Source organism: Passer domesticus, chromosome 3, assembly GCF_036417665.1.
Source record: "Passer domesticus isolate bPasDom1 chromosome 3, bPasDom1.hap1, whole genome shotgun sequence".
In the NCBI taxonomy this organism is placed as follows: Eukaryota; Metazoa; Chordata; class Aves; order Passeriformes; family Passeridae; genus Passer; species Passer domesticus.
The window spans coordinates 90,199,583-90,220,336 of record NC_087476.1 but is presented as its reverse complement, the minus strand read 5'-3'; the positions used below and the strand labels follow the sequence as shown (position 1 = coordinate 90,220,336).

The 20,754-nt window shown below is 43.6% G+C and overlaps 1 protein-coding gene across 3 annotated transcripts; it reads right to left on the bottom strand.

Moving 5' to 3' along the window:
* Positions 1-998: 998 nt before the first annotated feature.
* Positions 999-20,005, bottom strand: PACC1 (proton activated chloride channel 1). Of its 3 annotated transcripts, none has more exons than XM_064414288.1 (8): positions 19,832-20,005; positions 16,211-16,307; positions 14,422-14,631; positions 12,226-12,380; positions 11,253-11,395; positions 5,911-6,055; positions 2,350-2,454; positions 999-1,699 (listed from the first exon to the last, which is right to left on the bottom strand). In XM_064414288.1, exons 1-8 carry the CDS (start codon positions 19,865-19,867, stop codon positions 1,538-1,540), a joined length of 1,053 nt encoding a protein of 350 aa, XP_064270358.1. In that variant the 5' UTR covers positions 19,868-20,005; the 3' UTR covers positions 999-1,537. The 3 variants fall into 3 exon arrangements, with proteins under 3 accessions (XP_064270358.1, XP_064270355.1, XP_064270357.1); XM_064414285.1 differs by having other exon boundaries at positions 16,211-16,370; positions 19,832-19,975; XM_064414287.1 differs by lacking the exon at positions 19,832-20,005 and adding an exon at positions 17,399-17,417.
* Between the last annotated feature and the right edge of the window lie 749 nt (positions 20,006-20,754).

Sequence of the window (20,754 nt, the reverse complement as noted above, 5' to 3'; positions counted from 1 at the left end):
AGCTCAGTTGTCACAGCATAGGCTGTTAGGTAGCAAAGTCATTGGGGGTTTTCTTGACGTGGAAGGGTTCAGTGTGGGGGATTTTATCCATCCCCCACCTGGTTTCTGTCCTGTTCCCCGCGCCCCAAAGATGGAGTAGCCTTCATTGCTTCAACCATGCAGTGTTTGCCCTTTGCTGGTTTTGTTCAGCTTAATCTGAATCCCTTGCTGTGCACTAGGCTGAGCAGCTCAGGAGCCATCCTTGTGAGATACTGGAGACAAGGTGGGGACTGGACACCACCTTTCTCCCATACAAACATCTTTGGCCCCTGAGTAAACATTTTCCCCCAAACAGCCAGTGCTGCTATTTTATTTATCTTAATGCAATGACTTGTTGCTCCCCTATTTGAGGCTGTCTGGTCAATGCAGTATCTTAACTTGTTCTGGAAGCCAGCTGAAAGTAGGAAATTTTGTCCCAAAAGGCTTCCTCAGATGCCAAAACCAAGGAAGGACAGTGAGGAGGTATTTTTGATACACTTACTCCTCTGAGTACTCTGCTGGAAGAGGAAGGAAGAAGCAAACTCTGAGCTGGCATCCTTGCAGCAAAGCCTTCAGAGCAAACACACAGTGGTGCCCTGCTCCCTGTAGACTCCACACGTCCAAGTCAGGCCTCTCAACTAACAAGGGACTTATAAGGAAGAAAAAGACACCAGCACCCCAGCACAGTTGGTGAGCAGGCATTCCCCATAGAACAGAATCACAGTTCCATGCCCTGCTGATGAAAGACTATTTTTTACTTCCTTAGGAAAGACTGCCAGAAAGAGGGATAAACAACAGCCTGAGACAGACTTTGAGATCAGCCACCAGCTCAGCCCCCCACGCTGCTCTGTTGCTTGAGTTTCCTTTGAGCTGGACTGAGCTGTGATTTACACCTTATCCTCATGCCACAGCCTTCCTGCCTCCTGTAAAGCTCCTTCCCAACCTCAGAGCAACTAGTTTCAATGAAGGCACACCATAGATTACTTGAAGTATTTTTTTTAATATTAAAGTCATTGTACTTTGATTTAAAGATGACATGTAATAGAATTCCAGTGTATTTTGTTTTAAAATATACTTTGGAGAAGAGAGGCCAGGGTGTTTTCAGAGCACTTCACCTTCCACTAAGCACCATCAAGGCAGTGACTGTGCTATGGGAGCAGCTCACAGCTGATGCAGAAACTAAAGAATCTGTTGGAGAAACATTCAAATACTGTCCACTTTTTCACAATTTACTACAGTTAGGACTTTCTGAACATTAGTGAGTTCCCACTTTTCCCCGTGGTTCCCCCATACACAGAGGTAAACTTGTTAAACTTGGACTAGAAAAGCGCGAGTTTGTTAGACCTGTCCTAGAGTTAGTTCCTTCTGCACTTCCAAGGCCAGTTCACTAGGCTGTTCCTCCAGCCAGCATCTCTCTGGAAGAAAACATACCTGGTTTTCAGCTTTAATTGCTGATTGCAGTTTATTCCAGTTATTTTCTATCCCTCCTGCTATGAACAGTTAAAAGGCAGTCTTAGTCTCAGCTTATGTGGTTTGTTACTTGACGAGTCCTCTTCAGATGCCTTCTTCGGATTTTGATCATCCACTTAACACTTAACTTAGCAAAGTCTGCTGCCTTAAACAGGGCCAGAAAGATACCACAAAGAAGAGCAATCATGTTCCAGGGATTTGCTGTGATAATCTGAAAGAGATGACAAATATTAGTCCCGTCATCTGATTCCACATAGGTAGAGAGGAGTGAGAGCTGTGGGAATAGGACTGGGCTCTAAAGGCCAAGGAGATGCCTGGGCTGGGACAGCAGGAGTGCAGAGGACCAACTCCTGTCCCACACTGTCTGCATTCACACTCTGGTTTTGGGCAAGAAAACACCAACACTCTAGATTTTGCTGCTGACTTTATGCTAATGAATTTATTATAATAATGGATAAAAACATACACTAGGCTATTTTTATTATTCTTATTTCAGCCTAGGTTTCTTGTCAATTTAAAAAAAGAAGTCATTAAATCAAATTATCCAGCAGACTTATTAAAGCAAAAATTTTAGCCCTGCCCTGAAGCTACCCTTTGCTAGAACAGAGGGACAGGTGCTTTTCTTAGCTTCATGGTACCTCTAGCTGCAAGCAGAATGCTGAGTGTCACCAGCCCAAGGAACCTCCACACAGAATGCATTACTGGACATAAGGAAGAGCCTACACTGAAATTTCAGAAGTATCCTCACTCTTCTCTGCATTTCTTCTTGGGGTGAGGTGACAGAGGCAAGTGTACACACACACCCAGCACGAGCACGCACAGTCAGACAGTGATTCAAGAGGGGACAGGCGGGTTACTCACGTCCTGAACAGTCTGTATGAAAGGATCTTTCCATTCAAACACCACAAAGAACAGCTGGTCACTCCTTGGTTTAGTTCTCTGGTCAATGTAGTTAACCACACTGGTCTGGGGAAAGGGAGAGAAAAGTGCAGGTTACTTTCTTCAGCGGTACAATGAGTCTTTTGTGCAACAGAAAAGGCCTGTAAGAAGGTGAAAACACCAGACTATTTAGGGACTTCCACTGCAGCCTTTCTCTACCTAGAGCAATGGGCTGCCAAAGCACGGCAAGGGCAGTTTCCTCCCTCTGTCTCACGTTCATATTATTTCCCTATTTCTCACTCAGAATCACACTACAATACCATTTATATATTGCCTCTCAAGAGGGGACAATTTATTTCCAAAATTCATTTATTTACAGCAATACAACATTTGGAAAGTTCTCATGAATGAATGTTAAATTTATTTGCCAGAGAACCACATAATGGTGGCAGGAAGATTCCTTCTTTTTGAAAAATGGATTGTAGAATAAACTAGAACATTCCAGCAAGTGCAGAATGAACATGGAAGGAAGGAAGCCCAGGAATTAACAACCAAACCCATACTTCCCAGTACTGCCCATTAATTAGGTCACCACTTGAAACTAATGCTGCCCAGCAGAGAGCTGTAACACAATTCCAACAGGGAACTGGGTTAGGATACCAGACTGTGTTACAGCCACATGAAGCCAGTCTCAAGAACCACAACCAGGGAAATATGAAGACATCAGGCCCAGGAAAACACTTGTATTGTACCACCTGCCCCCGGCCTAGGGGGGAACTACACAGGGTTTGTACACAGGCAGTAACCAACACAGCTGGAACTGCCCCTGCTCCTAGGACACAACACAAACTGCCCAAGAGCCACACAGGGACCTCAGGGAAGCACAGTGGTGGAAGGACATCTCCCTTCTCCAATCCTCAAAGGAGTGTTTACATCTTGGTGTGTGCAGAGGGGAGTGCTGCTGCTCGTCCTGTTTAATTCTGTACTGGGAGCAATGAATCCAGCAGCACTGTGACTTTGCATCAGGGCTGTGACACAAAGATGGGAGAGATGATGGAAGAGCATGCCTTTTCTGTGTTTTGTGAGCCCAGTTTTCCAGGCACAGTTGGAAGTCTCTAAGCAGATCACTCTCTTCATCTCCTTACAGCCCTCCCCATGGCAATAGGGATGACCTGCCACAAAAGCCTGCAATCTGCCATGGTGCAGTCTCTTTACAAATACCTCAGGGTTTTTTTCAGTCTTCTGCACAGCCCCAGCCCTGAAGAGATTTTAAGCTGCAGGCAAGACAAAGCAGGAGACAGAACACTGGTCATGGCTACTCAGAGCACATGGAGCTTCCCCAGCTTGTGGTTTCTGGTCAAACACCTTTGCTGCAGACTTGCCTGTGAGGATTTGTGAGGAGTTTTGAATGGATCAGAGATAGGACCTGTGAGCTGCTTTAGATGATGCAATTTATTTTCCTTATCTTCTACACAGGCAGGAAGGGTGAGTTCACCTCACATCTTTACCCCATTGTTCAGAAGGTCACAAGACCTCTTGTTACAAGACCTTTATTAACCAATAAAACACTGCCAACAAGGATTGTTTTTCGCCCAATCCCTAAATATTTTGTCTTATGGACTCATACTACAGTGTAAGCTTTCTTAGCCAATCATGTTATGACATACAAACCTACAGTACTGTACCCTAAAACTCTAAACCTTCCTCTACTTAGCTTAACATGTCTCTGCTCTAAACTACAAATCCACATTCTTGCTTCTAGCATTTGAGTTTGGAAGCCTTTTCCAAGGTCTCTGATCAAATCCAGTGTTTAATTCTAAGCTTTGGCTTACAGGCCCAAAGTTTTGAGAATTCCCTGTATTTTGGATTCCAACACTTGCCCCACACTTGCACATTAATTTCCTTATTGCAGAGTACCAGTGCCCCAACCACACTCATCCAAGAAAACTGCACACCAGGAAACAAACAATACACAAGGGCAAAACAAAGGCAATGGGAAAGGAAGAAAATACAAATGAATGACTGCTGGGCTGGTTAGCAGAGTGAGTGACTGTTCTGTTTGACCTAGTATTTGTATCCATCTTTCCAGTATGCCAACTCCCAGGTTTGGATTTGAAAGGCTAATGGACTTCCTGGTGCAATTTGAGCAGATGTTGTACTGTCAAACAAAGCAAGTACAAATTATGTCTGAGCTGTTTCAATTTCTGCTGTATTATTAATAGGGATCTGATTCCTGGTTCCTAGGTTTTATTAAAAGCAAACAAACAAACCCACAAAACAAACAGAAAACCCAAACCAGTAACAGTGCTCACTTACTCAGATGATCAGTCCATAACTGCTGAACTAAATAGATGTTTATGGTCACAAAAAGCTCTTTTTTCCCTGAATTTGAGCCAGCCTTTTGTTTCCACTTTGAGACACATTAGACTTGGGCACACAAAGGAAGACTTTCAAAACTCCTATACTTGGTAAGCACCAAATGGCAAATGATACAGAGCTGTAGGTGATGAAGGACAGACAGACAGCTCCTGTCAGTGCTTACATGGCAGCAGCAGACTGATGCATTCTTTCCTCTCCTCCAGAGCAAGGTATTAATGTGGGACTTGCATGACTCTGGGATTTGCCTCCTGTCCTTCTCTAGTGGAGTAGGAGTGTAACCCCCTCACAGTCACAGCTCTGGGCTTCCCTTAAGGCTGTGCCATGTAACACCTAAGAGATAGAACTAAGGACAGAACTGAAGATTCTGCCTCATTTTGCTCTCCTCAGAACACTCTTTCCAAGAGTACCAAGGACCAAGAGAAAGTATAATCTCTGAAAGAGACACCCTCTGGAAAGGACAGCTCTTAAAATTTTAATTTCTCACCACTGATGAGACACTGCCTTTCCAACCAACACTGGAAGCAAAACAAAACATAATTATTTTCCCATGCATTAATGTGAACAGAACAGGAATGCAAGTCAGGCTCATTTCCTCTCTAGATAAGCTTGCATCTTCCACCTGCATATTTTCTAGTTTTAAGTGATGCAATAAGTTACTCCATGTTTCTAAGGACATTCAATACCTAAAATTCCAAACCCAAACAAAAAGACATAAGAATGCTACAAAGGATACAAGGCTTACATTTACCTCTTCATCCTAACATCAGTAGCAACCTAAACAATACCTCTTTCCAACAGTAGCTGTTATTTAGACAATTCCTTTGGCAACTGCTCTCCACCTTGAACTGCAGGTTGCTGTGCTAATATTTCTATGTCAGTCTCTTGGGACCCTTACCTCAGACTACAGCTGCCATAACCCAAGTGAGGCCTGGATTTCTGGCCTCCCTCTTAGGAGATGTTTACCTGAGCTCTGTCATGAGGCCACAACAGCTGAGCACATCAAGACATTTACACTTCTACAGAATCCTGCCTTCTTGAGAAAGTGAGAGCAACTAGAGCCAAAATTGCTCACTGCAAAGTGGCATCATGGATGCAATGAAACAAAAACCAAACTCCCAAAACATTATGAGTACTACCTTTTTTTTTTACTTTTTTTTTCTTTACCTCTTGTTTGAATTCAACAGTCTCACTACCATCTTCTTCTTTTGTTTTGACCAAGGACATCTTGACCCAAGTTCGGAAGCCTCCAGAAAACTTCCAGCTGGAGTATGAGCTTTCACAGTCCTTCATGAATTTTGCTTTTTCTGGACTAAAGGAAAAAAAAAAAAAGCATTACTTTATTGATCAAACCAAGCACTATAGTCAGGAGAAGGTCAGACCTAGGCTCTTCAAGCTATGTTCACAATTCCTTTTATTCTCCATCTGCTGAACTCAACTTAAAACATCGTGTGTAGTGATGCTTTCATTAATGGCAGCACTTCACTGGTGCATCCTTGACTGCAGAGGACTCACCTGGTGCCCTACAACCCTGGAGCTCTGCCTGCCAGTAGGGACTGTTCTGCCCCACAGGGAGTTCAGCTCTGCTCACCAGCCACCTCTGGGACGGAAAGGAGCAGAGCCAGGACCTCAGGAAACAACTCATCACCATGTTAGGAAGCAAGAGACAGCAGGAAGGGCCAAGAGGAAGGACAGGGTACTTCACCTCATCTCTGGTTGCCAAATAAACCAGTTACAATGCATACATGCTTAAAATGCCTCGAAACTGACATTCAGTATAATCCTACTCTTTTGGAAGCACTGTAGCTTTGGTGTGAGGCTCCCACCTGCAATAACTGTTATCCCAATGTGCAATCACAGCTATCTGTGATTGCACAGCCCCCAGAACAGCAGGACTGCTTTGTGTGTTTTGGGTGGGGTTTGCTTTTTAATACTGCAACTGTAAATCTTTAAGGCTTGCAACACTCCTCATGCTGCAAGTAGTAAAGGGGTAGCTTTAAGGCATTTCTGGTCTCCCTTTCTTCCCTACCAGCTGCACAGGACATAGTGAATTAACCATGCTATTTACTTGGAGCTTTTCAGTACTGTGATTTTAGCCATTTTCATGTCATCCCTGTGGAATAAGCCCAGCACTGCAGCTGCTTCTCCAGTAAGGTTTCATTTGAGAAGAAGGGGTAAACCACTCTGAGAAGTCAGGAATCATTAAAGGCTATTTTTACTAAGACAGATTTCAGGTTGTAGAGCTATGCCAGGGTATGTTGGTCCTTAAAAGAAGGGAGAGGGCTTTGATCCAGACTAAATCCATCTACATAGGAGAAAGGAAAGAGTGTTCTTTGCTTTTGTGGCAGAGGGTGTGCATAACCAGGTTCTTTAGGAGATGAAGGTGCTTTCCTTCATCTTTTCCTTCATCTTTCCTTTTGTCTTCCAGGAGAAAAATGCGAAGAAGCAAAGGAGAAAAGCAGAGGTGAAGAAGCAAGCTCTTGTTCCAGAACAGGCCAATCAGGAAGATTTGTCCAGCACTGACCGGATTTGCACTTTTCTTGTCTTTTTTTCTTAGTTTTCAAACTCAGGGCCTCTTTTCTTTCTACAAACCAAGGTGCCTTGTCTACAAGGAACAAAGGGACTGCACTGATTAAATATCAAATTGATGGCTACTCTGTACCACAGCACCTGCTCAGGCTTAATAGATGAATACACACGTGTCCATGGGAGGGCAAAACCCAGCAAAGCCATTCTCTCAAGTCAGGGCTTCAGGCAATGGACTCAGAATTCCACTGTGCACATGCATAGAAAAGTGAAGGGGTTTCTGGAAAGAAAAACTAACACGCTTTGCTAGCTATCAAAGCAGATGCTGTTCCCAGAATGTCCTAGGAAGTTAGGAATATCTTTATTTTGACACAAGGTGCTTGTTTAGTGACCCCAACAGGCTGGCACCTCTCTGCCTCCCACAGGAAAGACGTGGGCAGAGCCTAAGGACAAAGCCCATGGCCTGCCTGCCCCTCACCAGAGCAAACCAGCGACACGGGAACACCTAATCCAGCAACTGCTTCCCCTCCTGGGATGTGGGCAGAGCAGCAGCTGAGGGGACAGCACAGGGGAGCCCTGGAGTGCTTTGCCACTCAAGAGGAACATACATAAGTAGCATCTGCCAGCCAGTCATATGCCTAATGGCTGGCTAAATACAGCAACCTAGAAAAGCTTTCCAAGCCAACATGGAAAAATGAGGCAGGAAGTTATGAGACAGAGCTGAGCGTTACAGCCACAACTTCCATGGTAGGCAGACAGCAGCAGTATGCTTTGCCTTCGACAGTAATTGCAGGCTGGAAAAAGAAGGATTAATAATATCTTTGGAGAAACTGTGGAGAAGTGATCTGAGAGGCATCTCCATAATCCAGACCACTGCCCCCACAGAGTGAGGGGAAAAAAAGGGGGTGGACAGGAGCAGCACAGCAGAGAGGCACAAGCTTTGTACAAATTATAGCAGAGGGCAAATAACACAGCTTTAAAACCACACAAAACCAAGTGAACACAAGACAGGAAAGGGATTTTAAGCTGAAAAACAGTTCTCCAGGGAGTTTCTTTTAATTCCCTCTTCCCACCGAAGACAGACAACCCACACAGGCTACACCTTTTTTTTGTTGCTGTTTGGGGTTTTTTTTCTCTTTTATCTCTGGGAGTCACTAACCTATTTCTGGATTGGGCTGTAGTGCTGCAGTGGATCCCTTACCACCAGTGTCTATGGACCACCCCACGAGAGCCACAGAACTTCAGGACATCCCACCAGCAGATTCCAATGCAACAGCAAGAGCCAAACCCACTGATGGCTCAAGACCAATCTGTGTTTATTGCTTTTGTGTCTCCCCAGAGCAGGAAACTCTCAAACAGCCAAGGCTGGTGTTGGTACCAAAAGCCTCAATCCTTCTATGCTGTATTTCTCTGCATGCAGCAATCCAGAGCAGAGACATGAACATGGGGCTCTGTTTAGACCCTGAAATAATCTCTGATCTGTTCATACTGGTATCCATCATTTCACAGCACCGTAAGTTATTTGACATGTTACACTAACAATAGTTTTGTCAGGAATACATTCAGGATTTTCTTCTAAACCTCATGTATTATTGTAATGAGAGTTCAGGAGAGGAACTTGCATTTTTAGCCACACATTTTTGGGTAGTTTGCAAGGGTTTCATTATTTCACTCCCTCCAATTAATATGGTACAGACAGCAGCTGCCACTACCTTAAAAAAAAGAAAAAGAAAAACAAGCCAGCAGCATCTCCCTCCAGCTCAGAGGCCAACAACAGCACACAGTGCAGCAGTGTTCTGTGGAGACCAGAACAAAACCAGTGAGCAGTGCCAGTTTCATGGAGTCTGATCCAATTTTAACAGAAGGGCTGCAGAGAATAAAGCCCTTGACAGAAACAACTGGAACTTGCTCGGGTCCTCAGCACTTACTACACCACAAAAAATCTCTTAAAGCTACAAGTCTTTAGATGCCATTTTTTTCTTGCTTGTGCACCTCTGATAACGCTGTACATGAACTGCTGGGCACAGTGTTATTCTGGGCTCTCATAACCAGCGAGACACTTTGTCAGGAAAAGCAGTTAACAGAGGCCAGTAATGGAAGTTTTCAGAGGCTGTATGGAAGGACACAGTTTCTACAGATATCTTAAGCCAGACTTCCCTTCAGCTAAATTTAGCATCTGCTGATGAACAAGAAATCACTTCTATTTTCTCTTCTGCTGGAAGCTGGACAGAATGAGTGCTCTCCACATACACAGTGCAGGTTCACATGCACTTTTCATAGTCAGGAGAAATGTAAACTCCCAACCTGCCCTGAGCCCAGCCAGTTCATGCCAGGACAGCAAACACAGCACTGAGCAAGACAAGCCACACCATTTGTGTCAAGTTTGGGAGGATGCTGCAGAAAAGACACCACTGGCCTCTTGCCCGCAGCTGCTTCTTTTCCTGCATTCCATCTAGGCATGCAGATCATTTACCACTAAGGCCATCTTTCCCTTGCCAATGCTACCATGCACCTGGGTTAGTTCAAAACCAGTTTTAACTCCTATTCCTACTAGCTGCCCCAAGCAAGCACAAAGGACGCAACCCCAAACAAACATCCCCATTTCCCATGTGGCTTCCAAGGCCTGAGGATGCACAGACTGAGCTGCTCATCCTGCCCCCAGCCAGCTGCACCAGGGCAGTGCAGTGGTCTCAGGCAGTGCTGGTGCCTGGCAGTACAGAAAGAGCTGAGCACTTTGCTGCAAGGGGTCCCACTGTAAGCTGTTCTAACATTTGTAACTTGTAAGCATTTCTAGCATTTCTAACCAGAGCACAAGCCATAAAACCAGGAAAAAACAATATAAGGAACAAGCAGCACCTTCTACACCACTACCCATAACTGGTGTTCTCTCACCCTAAAATATCAACGCCTAAAACACCAGAATATTAGCATTTTATGAGGTGTTTCAGTACTGTTACAGAAAACAGTGAAAGACTTAGGATGTCTTCACTGAAGCAGAAATGCCTTACAAAAGGAAAATCCAACTAACTGGTCTTTGGCCACCCAGAGATATCATGTCTGAACACTTCTAGTCTTTGATCCATCTGAAAAGCATCAGTATGACCACGTCAAAGCCTCTGAGAAGGCCTTGCTACAATAAAATCTGTTCTCCTCCTTCCCTCACCTAATTTTGTTCTGCATAGGTCCTCTATCCCCTGTCCCTTTTTCACTGAGCATCCATTATCAAATTAAGGATTTCTATCAGGTGTCATTATGACTAATATTTCTTGATTAACTTTTAATCTGGATCTCAGAGAGAAGAACGGAACTTGAATTCAAATTAAAGAAAAATTAAACCGCTAAACATTAAATTTATTCTCAAAAGGTGGAAAAAAGAGCAGGTCTTTCAAGAAAGTTCAAGACAGGATTAATTCCATTCTTGTTTAAAATTAGAAGGTTGATTAGCTACTCCAATGATACCAATGCCAAACCATTACAAAAATACAATTTTGAAAACCCCATATATGAATTTACGTAATTCTGTAGAATCTTAAATAAAGCCAGCAATACAAAGAAACAGAGTTAATCTTTCAATGAAATCACAACAAAGCAATCTAGGGATCTGACCTTTACAGCAATTGCTTTTAAAACTCCCAAAAGGTACAGAAATATTTGTGCTCTTGGTGCACTTCCTGACACACTACCCAGGACAGCACACTTCCTGATCACCCACAGCAGGAGTCAGCAGGAAGCCAGCACAAACTCCAAGCTTTTAGGAAGTGCAGCAACAAACGGTTTAAGAACAGTTTTTGTCACTGAAAAAGCCTTCAATACATTCTTTAAAGGTCAGATTAGTAAACAAAGACATGAAAGAGCATCAACACACTCCAAACATTTTAAAAAAATCATAAAAGCCTGCCTGATTTTTACTGAAAAAGCCTTGCTTCCACAAGTATTGTGACAGCAATTCAATGCAGCCACAGGCTCATCCTCCCTTTACATACCTGCTGACGAACTCTTGGAAAGAAGAAAACAGCAGGTAGTCAATGGCACTAAAATCTTGGTCTGTTTCATTCAAATGGAACTGCAAAAACACCAGCTCCCTTTTCTTCACATCACGAGGGCCTTGAACAACCAAAGCATACTTCTGTAAGCAAACAGAGATGGTGAGAGGAGCAAAGGAATCCTCATTTCCTGTTCATTAATTTGCCATCTGGCACTAATACTCTAGAAATCTAACACACACAGAGAGTTTCTTGGCTGCTACTAAGTACACATCTATTAAAATAGCTAACAAGAATGCCACTTCAGTCCTTCCTTTTAGTTTAAAAAGGAGGTCTTTACATCAGTGTTTAAATATTAATATTTAAGTATTAAATATGGTAATTTGTGGGTTTTTGACATTTGTTTATCAAGAGCCAAGATTCCCTGCACTTCTAAGGGCAATTTGAGACAGACTATTACTCCTCAGTGTACCTATCTTGCTGGCTCAAAGCATTTGTAATGAAGCACTTGGTGCCCATTTAAGATTCTTCCAAGTGTGACAAACATGGTATATAATTCCCAGCAGGAATTCATGTATGAATTCCCAGCAAACATAAAAAAAGAGATTAGCTATTCTCCTTTAATGGATACTGATGCTGCCTTCAATCAAAGCTAGGTTTACCATATCAAGGAAAATGCTTCCCAGTTCATTTAGGAGAAGAATGAAGGGAGAGCTTCACTGTGAAAAATGACTTATTTTATCCCATTAAGGGTTTTGTGCTGCACACACCCACAGGAGAGCTGATCTTCCATAACACATATATACACTGACTGGGGTTTTTTACATTTCTGAAAACAAAATAACAGATGGCTTACAAAAAATCCAAAAGCAAGGAATTTTTTACAGCATGTAGTACACAAATTTACTTTCCAACGCGATTATGACCAGAAACCCCACACTGAACAAGCTTTGTTGTATGATATTGTTATTACCATAGTTTGATTAGTAAAAGGATCTGTGTAGTTGATCCTCTGAGTGGTGCATTCAATGTCTCCTGGCTGACCTGGATTTATCAGAGGTGGAATGTGATCATAGTAATGATGTTTGCAGCTTAGCAGCCGAGCCTTGCCTGGGTAAAAGGCAATACCTGTTTGGGGAGAAAAAAACATTGGAGAGCGCTCATTTCCTTCCTGAGGACATAGATTTTCATTCTGGAATTTAATCCCACAGGATACTGAACTATCTTTAAGATGCCACAAAACAATCAAATTAAACCATGCACTTCCACATTTTTCTGGAGCAGGACAAAAACACCAACTGCACCAGGACCGAACCCCTACAATGCATTGAAAAAAATCAGGGCTCATATTCTGTTACAACAGTTCAAGGTTCATAAAAGCTACTGAGTTTCCCAGAAGCCAGCAGCCAATCCATCAATCTCAGATGAACCTGTAAAATATTTCAGGGAGTATAAAATGGGACATGTAGTGCTTTAGTTTTCAGATATTAGCATTTAATACATCAAGTGTTAATTGGAAATAATGCACATACCATACATAACAGATCAAAGATCACTGGCTGAGCAAATAGAAGTGAAAAGATGCTCTTCAGAATACAGCATCTTCTGTCAACTGAATGTGACATCATCATAAAAATCAAAGCCATCAAACATGCACTAACTGCTACCATCCCTTATTATTTACAGCACTGGGTAGGGCAGACAACTACTCCACCTGGATGGAAACCCACATATGCCATAAACCTCCTGTTTCAGCCCAACAGCACGTTCAAGCAACCTCAGCTATCTCAGCTTTGGAAAGCTAGCAAAATACAAGAGCCAAACCTCAAAATCCTTTTACATCACCTATGCCATATTTATTACTGGAAACAAGTTTGCTGGAAGATAACCTAGTCCAACTTGAAAAAAAAAAAGTATGATTTATTAGGTATAATTAACTCACAACAGAGATAACCTGCCCACCAAAATGTGAGATGTCAAAGCACTCAGCATGTATGAAATGCTTTATTCCTTTCTTCAGAGCTCCATGCTTGCAACTTGCCATCTCATCATTTTAATAGAGCAATAAAATAAAGGACTACATTGATTTAGGTTCTCTGATCTGCAGGGATTTCCAATAATACTTTTGGATTTATATGTATGCTGCTCTGCCTATTTAAAATCTGCTTTTTTTCTTTCTGCTGGGTGAAAAGCTCATATGGGAAAAAAAAAAGGAAAAATAAAAAAGGGGGGAAAAGCTTGAGTTTGCTTACTCTCAAAGTCAGATTCATATGGTCCAAACATAAGGCACTACTTCCAGAGCTAGGCTAAGTGGCCATAGGGAAAAACAACTATAGTAATATGGCAACAACTCAAAACACCTTTCAGCCACAACTGCTGAAGAGGGCATTTGGAAAATGTGGTGACACTTCTAATAGAAGTATTATTGTTAAACTGGAAACTCTCTGATGACTGACTGAGCTGCATTTGCTACCATGGCTCGACTTATGAATGGTTACTGGACAATTAAAAAAATAATAACAACAGAACTCACTATTCAAAAATGCCCCTGTGGAGCAACTCCTCCTGCAAACTGCAAAGAGCTTCTGCTGCCATGCTGCATTTCTGTGCCAACATTGTTCCCTGCAGTCACATCATATTTTCATTGCCTACTGACGTAATGCCATGCTGTAAACAAGGCAGGGTGGAAGTAGAAAGTGGCATTGTGGTTATTTTGTGGTTGGTTTGAGAAATTCACCCTCTTTACTGTGAATGGCATCTCATTGCCCAGCGCAGCACTGAGCTCCTGATACACATCCTATGTGTTACCCTGTTTGAATGATACAGTTTGGGGAATGTTTCCAAAAGGAATTAACTTTCTCCCCTAAAAGAGGATTTATTTTAGAGTCTGAAAACTCTTCTTATCTATGAAATGTTGCATAATTCTCCACAGCTTCTGCCATTCATTTTATTGGCATGAAGGCTCCCAAAAATCTCCCATACAATGTTAACATTTCTGTGCAAAGCCAATACAACTTTTTAATCTAAAGTGAGGAAATTAAAGACTGGGGTTAAGTATTATATGCACTCTGTTCACTCTGGGCTCTGAACAATGAACACCAAAAATTTAAAACAATCCAAGAAAAACATGAACAAGAATTTAACCCAGTTTACTTGTTACCACTCTTACCAGGTGCATCATACAAGGACACTTCCTTATAAGTGACAGACATCACTGGGTGCTTGAGCTTCTCCCTGAAGTCACTGATGGTTTGGTAGACAAGGAATACAGCTACAGCCATGAGCAGCAGATAAATAAACAGGAGTATTACTGAAAAAACATTCTTTAGGCAGGTCTTGCTGAAACGCAAAGAAGGGGTAGTGGTACCCAGCTCACCATCTGGAACCAAACAGAACATGGATTGGGACTTAAACATACAGATATTTTTGCTGAATTTTCATTTAAAGACCAATCATGTGAGAGGAAAGTAAGCCTCAAACTCAGCTTGATTTTAAAAACCACAGCTAATTCTAGTTTTGATGATCAGCCAGGCAGATATTCCTTCTCAAGTACAAGGTGTAATCAACCTAAGATTGTGCCTCCTTTTCGCATGCCAGAATTTGGCTGTGAACTGCTTAAGGCCACTGCAGGCAGGAAACAAGGTTTGTATTCAAGGACAACTGAGAAACAAAGTTTGAAGTTCACAAGAAAGTATGTTGACAGTTAATCTTTACTTCTGGGGAAAAAAACCCAACTCATTTCTGCCCTTTTCCAGTCTGAAGTGATTCTTACACATGCAGCATAGACCTCACTGGAGTGATTTAATATTCTAATGCTCATGGCCAACTGTATGCACTGCATCTCTACCATGGCAGAAGTCACTTGATATTTGTTACCCTCTAGTTCATAATTCCTTGTGCATGTTAAAAACTTTCATAGAAGGATTCTTTCAATTACAGCTAGAAAGAGACTGACCCAACTCTCCCAGAGTCTCCTTTCCTTCAAATCTTGTTCTCTTTAGATCTTCACAGTAGTCTCACCCACACACAGACACTGCTTTACCCACACCCCTTGCATTTGCCTTTTCTTCTGGCAATACTTCGAAGGAAAAGGTTCCTGTACTCTTGAGTTCCACATCACGTTTTGTCATGAGTGATATACAGCTGAACACACAAAATTTTGTGTTAAAACTCAACATAAGAAAGGAGATAAGCAGCCATGCTTCCTGCTGACTGTTCTGTGTGGTGTCATTTAGTGAGTCAGGCCCTCTCAGGCCATGCCACACACTGCTCTCCAACTCTACAGTTTGGTGTTTGTGCCTTCCCACAGCAAACAGGAGCCTTTTAGTGAACCCGACTGCACACATAACCACCCACAAATGTCCATGGGCAAGTTACATGCCAGGAGATGGTAGCCAAGGCAATTAGGACATTAATACGCAAAAAACTGCACTGCTGAAAATTATGTCTTGAAAGGCCATGCTCCTTTCAGGCTGGCTAACCTCCGTGCCCACCCCTGAGCTGCAATAAACCCATTCAACACTGCTCCATGCCCTCCAAAAGCAGCCTGAACAAGGATCTATTCTAACTAAGAATCTCTTTCAAAGCATCTATGCAATATTGCATCTTGCTCATGTAAATCTAGCACAGTCTGCCTGCAACCCACTGCCACTCAGGTGAGACACCACATCAAGGAAGATGACATCCTAAGCTATCTCAGAGTCAGAAGTGCTGAACCTGTTTCGATTGAGCACAGCTCCTGACAAAGAAGACATTCTCCTATTTGTCCTTGGAAAACCCACTTGGCTTTCCATCAGTACTGATTCACAAAAAATAAATTAATTAAATTAGTAGAGAAATTAGTGTTTTGTTTACTTTCAGAAGTGCAATAAAATAGCAAAACCAAAACAACCAAAGCCACGCAGTGCAGTAGCTAACAGGCCCTAAAAATCAGTACATTTGGGGTCAATAGTTCTCACCTGGTAAAATAACAGAGCTGGAATCTTCATGAACTTCCATATCTTCTTCTCTCTCCTCTGCTGGATTTTCAGATACTCGCTCCACATCTTCACTCAGCTGTGTAGTTAAAACAGTGGTTCAATTTCCAAACATGTTCTCAGCTTGCAATTGTTGGAATTTCTATGGTACAAATAAAAGAGGCTCCAACTAACCTAATACACAAAAACACACCCCCAGTCCAAGAGCACCCAACATCTGTTCCATTTGTTCACAAGACAAAAGCCACAGCTCTGTAGACTTAAAACCACATATTAAGTGACTTGCATGCATATTTAACCTACTTCTACCCTGCTGCTTCAATAATAATATCACCTTTCCACTCAAGTTCAAAGTAATTATTTCCCCAGCAGCTCCAACACACTTTAACCCCGCAATTAGGACAGCACTCTCTGACAAGCAGGAACTTCATTCTGTCACTGAAGAATATATTTTTAGGCATAAAGAAACCACAGCACATACCAGCAAACAGAGCATGAGCACTTCTTAATAAAGAGGTACAAAAAGCATGAGATGCATTTTGACAGGTGTTAATGCAAGGCACTGAAATACAGTCTCAGCCAGAGGTGGCTGGGTCATTATGAGACAACAGTCAAGCATCTCTACATTTCTGGTCCTTATTTGATCTCACTGTGCAGATTATTATATATTAGTCGTTATGCAATTAATTAGTCTTCCAGTGTTTCTGAAACACCAACAGAGACCAGATGTTTTCTTGTTTTGCTATTCAGAGCTCTAGGTTTAAACTGCCAGGCCACTTCTGTCAGAGTCAGAAGCTTGTCACAGCAGATACGTATCACACCACATTGTGAAGCACTACAGATTCAATACATTATAAATAGCAAGTATCTCTTGTATGTTTTCCAAGCTTTCTTTCACGGTGGGAACTGACAAAGAGATTGCAACAACACAATCCAAGGCATGAGCTTGCAGCACATCACATTAGCCTTGTTCCTGTTTGAAGGAAAACAGGGGCACAGCTAATGCTGCAGCTGCACTGAATGCTGTTAGACACTACACCCCTAACTTACACAACAGAAATGTGAATGTATCCATAAGGGAGTGCTTTTATTTCACCAATTCAGTACTGAAATCATTATTATGCTATTACCAGATCATCATTAGCACCTATTAGGAAAGAGTCCACTCACTTTATGTGTTCAAAGTCTGACGTAAAGTCTCCTTCACCTCCTGCTGTATTTCTGTATTCATCATGCAAAGCAAGATGAAAGCAGTTACCCAGCTGTTTTTAAATGCTTAGTACATAAATAAAGCATGATTTCCCATAGCATGAGGCAAGAAGTGAAGAGGTAACTCGTAGGCTAAAAACTCAGCTCACATGCAAGACTCTTACTGGGGTCCAACTGAAGATAGTTTTTTCAATTATCACCACAAAAGAAGAGAAAATTAAAACTCTGCTCCTTTTTGTAGGAACATGCTGGTTCTGTGTATCTGACCCAAAATACACTACTCTGAACCAAGAAAAGTACTCACTGAACCTCTTGTACTAGTTACACTAAATCATCTAAGAAACCAGTTCAAATCACACTCGTGCAAATTGCTGATACCAGAGCTGGTCCAACAAATGCAATGTAAGTTACAAAGTCACTGCAGTTCCTCAGCTGACTCCTAGACCTCTCTGATTCCCCAGCTACAGGCACCTCATTGACTGAGGTTATTGGGAGGGTAAGTGAATTCTATTCCTGATGACAAGGAGATCTCAACATAAGTTTAAAAAAGAACAAAATAAGCATTATTTCCTACCCTCTCAAGAGGACCTACAGCAATTTTTTTCAACAAGTGGAAGAAAAATCATCTTAGAGGTAATTCACAATCTAAATTATTCTGTAGTAAGCTCAAAAAACAAAACCTTTCAGCACTCCTCAGAAACAAACCAAAAAATCCCAAACAATATGCAACTATGTTTTCTTATCTCTGTTCACAATGTTTCACAAGCTTTTCACAGATAAAGCCAGAGAAGGACAGCCAGGCAAGAGTGGGACTACTGACATTGCTTCAGATGCAGTAAGCAGGTTGATGTGTAAGACCCACTCCCTAAAACCAGCTATATTTTACTGCAGATCCTGAGCACCTGAACTGAGGCCACCAAGATCCCAGCGCTGTGCATGGCTCAGCCACTGTGTTCTGAGCAGCACACAGACCTACAAACCCTCACACACACACCCCCTCCCACAGCCTCCCAGGGACTGGGAAGCCAGCACAGCATTACTGCAGGACAGCTGATTCCAGTTCACACTTGCCACCCACCCTGGATTCAGGGATTCTGCCAACAGCAAACCTGGAGCACGCCAGCCAGGTTCACCCTCACAGGCCAGCCCTTCCCATGCAGTGTTTTTGATGAAGGGATGAAGTGTGGTGCCAATCAGAAGGAACACAGATTGCAGGGTGGCTGAATTTGCAGCAGGATGCAGAGACAGCACAGGATGTCAAGGGCAGGAAGGGCATGAAGCAGAACTTCACTCAGCATTCCTCTGGGCTCAGCACATACAACTGAGGGAGAAACAACCGCAGGAACCTGCCCATGTCCCAGCAGCTCTTTCTCAGTCCTGTACACAGAAAAGCACTAGACAAAAAGAAGCTCAGAAAAGGCAATTACAGACATTTGAGCATTCCTGCCAGGGGCAGAAGCAACAAAGACTGCTGCAGGTGCTGGAGAAGGAACGCACACACGTGTGCTGCACTTACACACACACGCTATCTTGACTCCTGCCACAGTCTGGGATGAACCCAAAGATATGGGGAGCAGTGTCAGTGGTGGCTGATACTTAAGGTGAAAACATGACATGCATCACCCATGTCCATACTTCAGGCATCAATGCAGATTCATTAACTCTCACAAGTACCTTCCCTAGGTACAAACACACAAGTCCATATTGATAGTCACAGGCTAAAACCTTCCTACTGGATAAAACTCCCTTAAATAAAAGGAGAACTTGTTCATACAGGCCTTTTGCTGATCCGCTGATTCATCACCTTCCAATGCCTTCTAGCCTGGCAAGAAAACCAGAAGCTAACACTAAACAGACTGTACCACACTAAATTAGAATGTATTAAGACTGAACCTCAAACTACCCGTCACATGTAGAGGAAGGAAGATATCTGCATTCATTCTGCCTGCAAGATACAAACAAAAGTGCTCTGCTGTGACTCTCTACCGCTGCTGAACTTGGCACAAATCGCTTGTGTGTCTACCAGGAGAGATAGGAACGAGCAAGGAAGCCGGGCTGCTGAGCCTGTACATTGATATGCAAACCAGGCGCTGCCGCGGGCTTTTGGCAGCGTGATAAAGCGTCCTTCACTTTCGGACGCGGCAGCTCTGCTACCCAAGTCGCTTCTCACACCCGACAGACCATCCCCTTGTCACCGCACCCCCGCTACAGCGTCCAGCCGTACCCACCGCAGACCCCTGAAACCGCGGCTGCCCGCGGTTTTACCCCGTGCAAAGGCAAAACGCGGAGCCGTGCGCGCCCGGCGCTGCCTGCAGGCTGCGCACGCCCCGGCCGAGCTCCCCGCGACACGCCGCCGTCCGCCCGCCCAGCCCCGCAGCCCTGCCGCCCCCGTACCTCCTGGTAGGATGCGGACACCTCTGGCTTTGGCATAGCATCGGCGGGAACGGCGCCGCGGGGCCGGGCAGAGCCCGCCGGCACCGCGCGGGCGGGGCAGCCACGGGCCGGGCCGAGCCGAGGTGGACCGAGCCGAGCTGGACCGAGCCGAGCCGAGCCGGGCCGAGCCGGGCCGGGCCACGCAGGCGCCGCCGGGACCCCCGAGCCGCCCGGCCCGGCCCTTCCCGTCCCCGGGCCGTGCCCGCCCCTTGCCGGGGCTGCCGGGAGGCGTAGTCCGGGCACGGCGGCGCTCGGCACACGGCTCAGCGCTCGGGCAGGGCTGCGGGAACATCGCTCCTCCTGAGACTGCCGACGGGAACATGAGACTCTTCTGCTTCGCAGCTCAAACTCCGCTAACACAAGCAGGAGCCAGACTTGGAAAACCGGCTCCCCCCAAGCTGCACAAAATACTACCTTTTATTATTATTTTTTAATTTGAATTTTCTTTTGCTCAAGGCTGTTATCAGAACACCAGAACACCAGGCATGCTTGACCAGCAGACAGAATTCCTGCAGGACTCCTGGGGTGACCCACCCGCACTGTGCCCGCAGCAATGGGGCACTGCAGGAAAATAAAATCAAAACTACGTGGCCACAAATACCTACACCGCTAATTTTTTTTCCCTTCCGCAGCGTGGAAGTAGTTGTTAATGTTGCATCATCAAGAAAAAGCATGTGCAACTTTTTTTGTATTGAGATGTGTAAAAAATGTGTATTATATGATTGGCTCTTTGCAAATATTAAAATGAATACTATATGTGTTATGTTGGAAAGTTACGCTGTATTAATCTCTTTTAAGTGGTGTGGTAAATATAGTTTTTAGGCTATAGCATAATATTAAAATAGACACTGTGTGATGTAAGATATTTTTTGTAACTAGCTCAA

Excerpts from the sequence above, each read along its gene's own strand:
- PACC1 (XM_064414288.1), bottom strand. The coding sequence starts at position 19,867 with ATGCCAAAGCCAGAGGTGTCCGCATCCTACCAGGAG. Across the intron at positions 14,632-16,210 it reads CAGCTCTGTTATTTTACCAG|ATGGTGAGCTGGGTACCACT; the intron begins GTGAGAACTATT and ends GTTTGGTTCCAG. Across the intron at positions 6,056-11,252 it reads TTCCAAGAGTTCGTCAGCAG|TCCAGAAAAAGCAAAATTCA; the intron begins GTATGTAAAGGG and ends TTTTTCCTTTAG.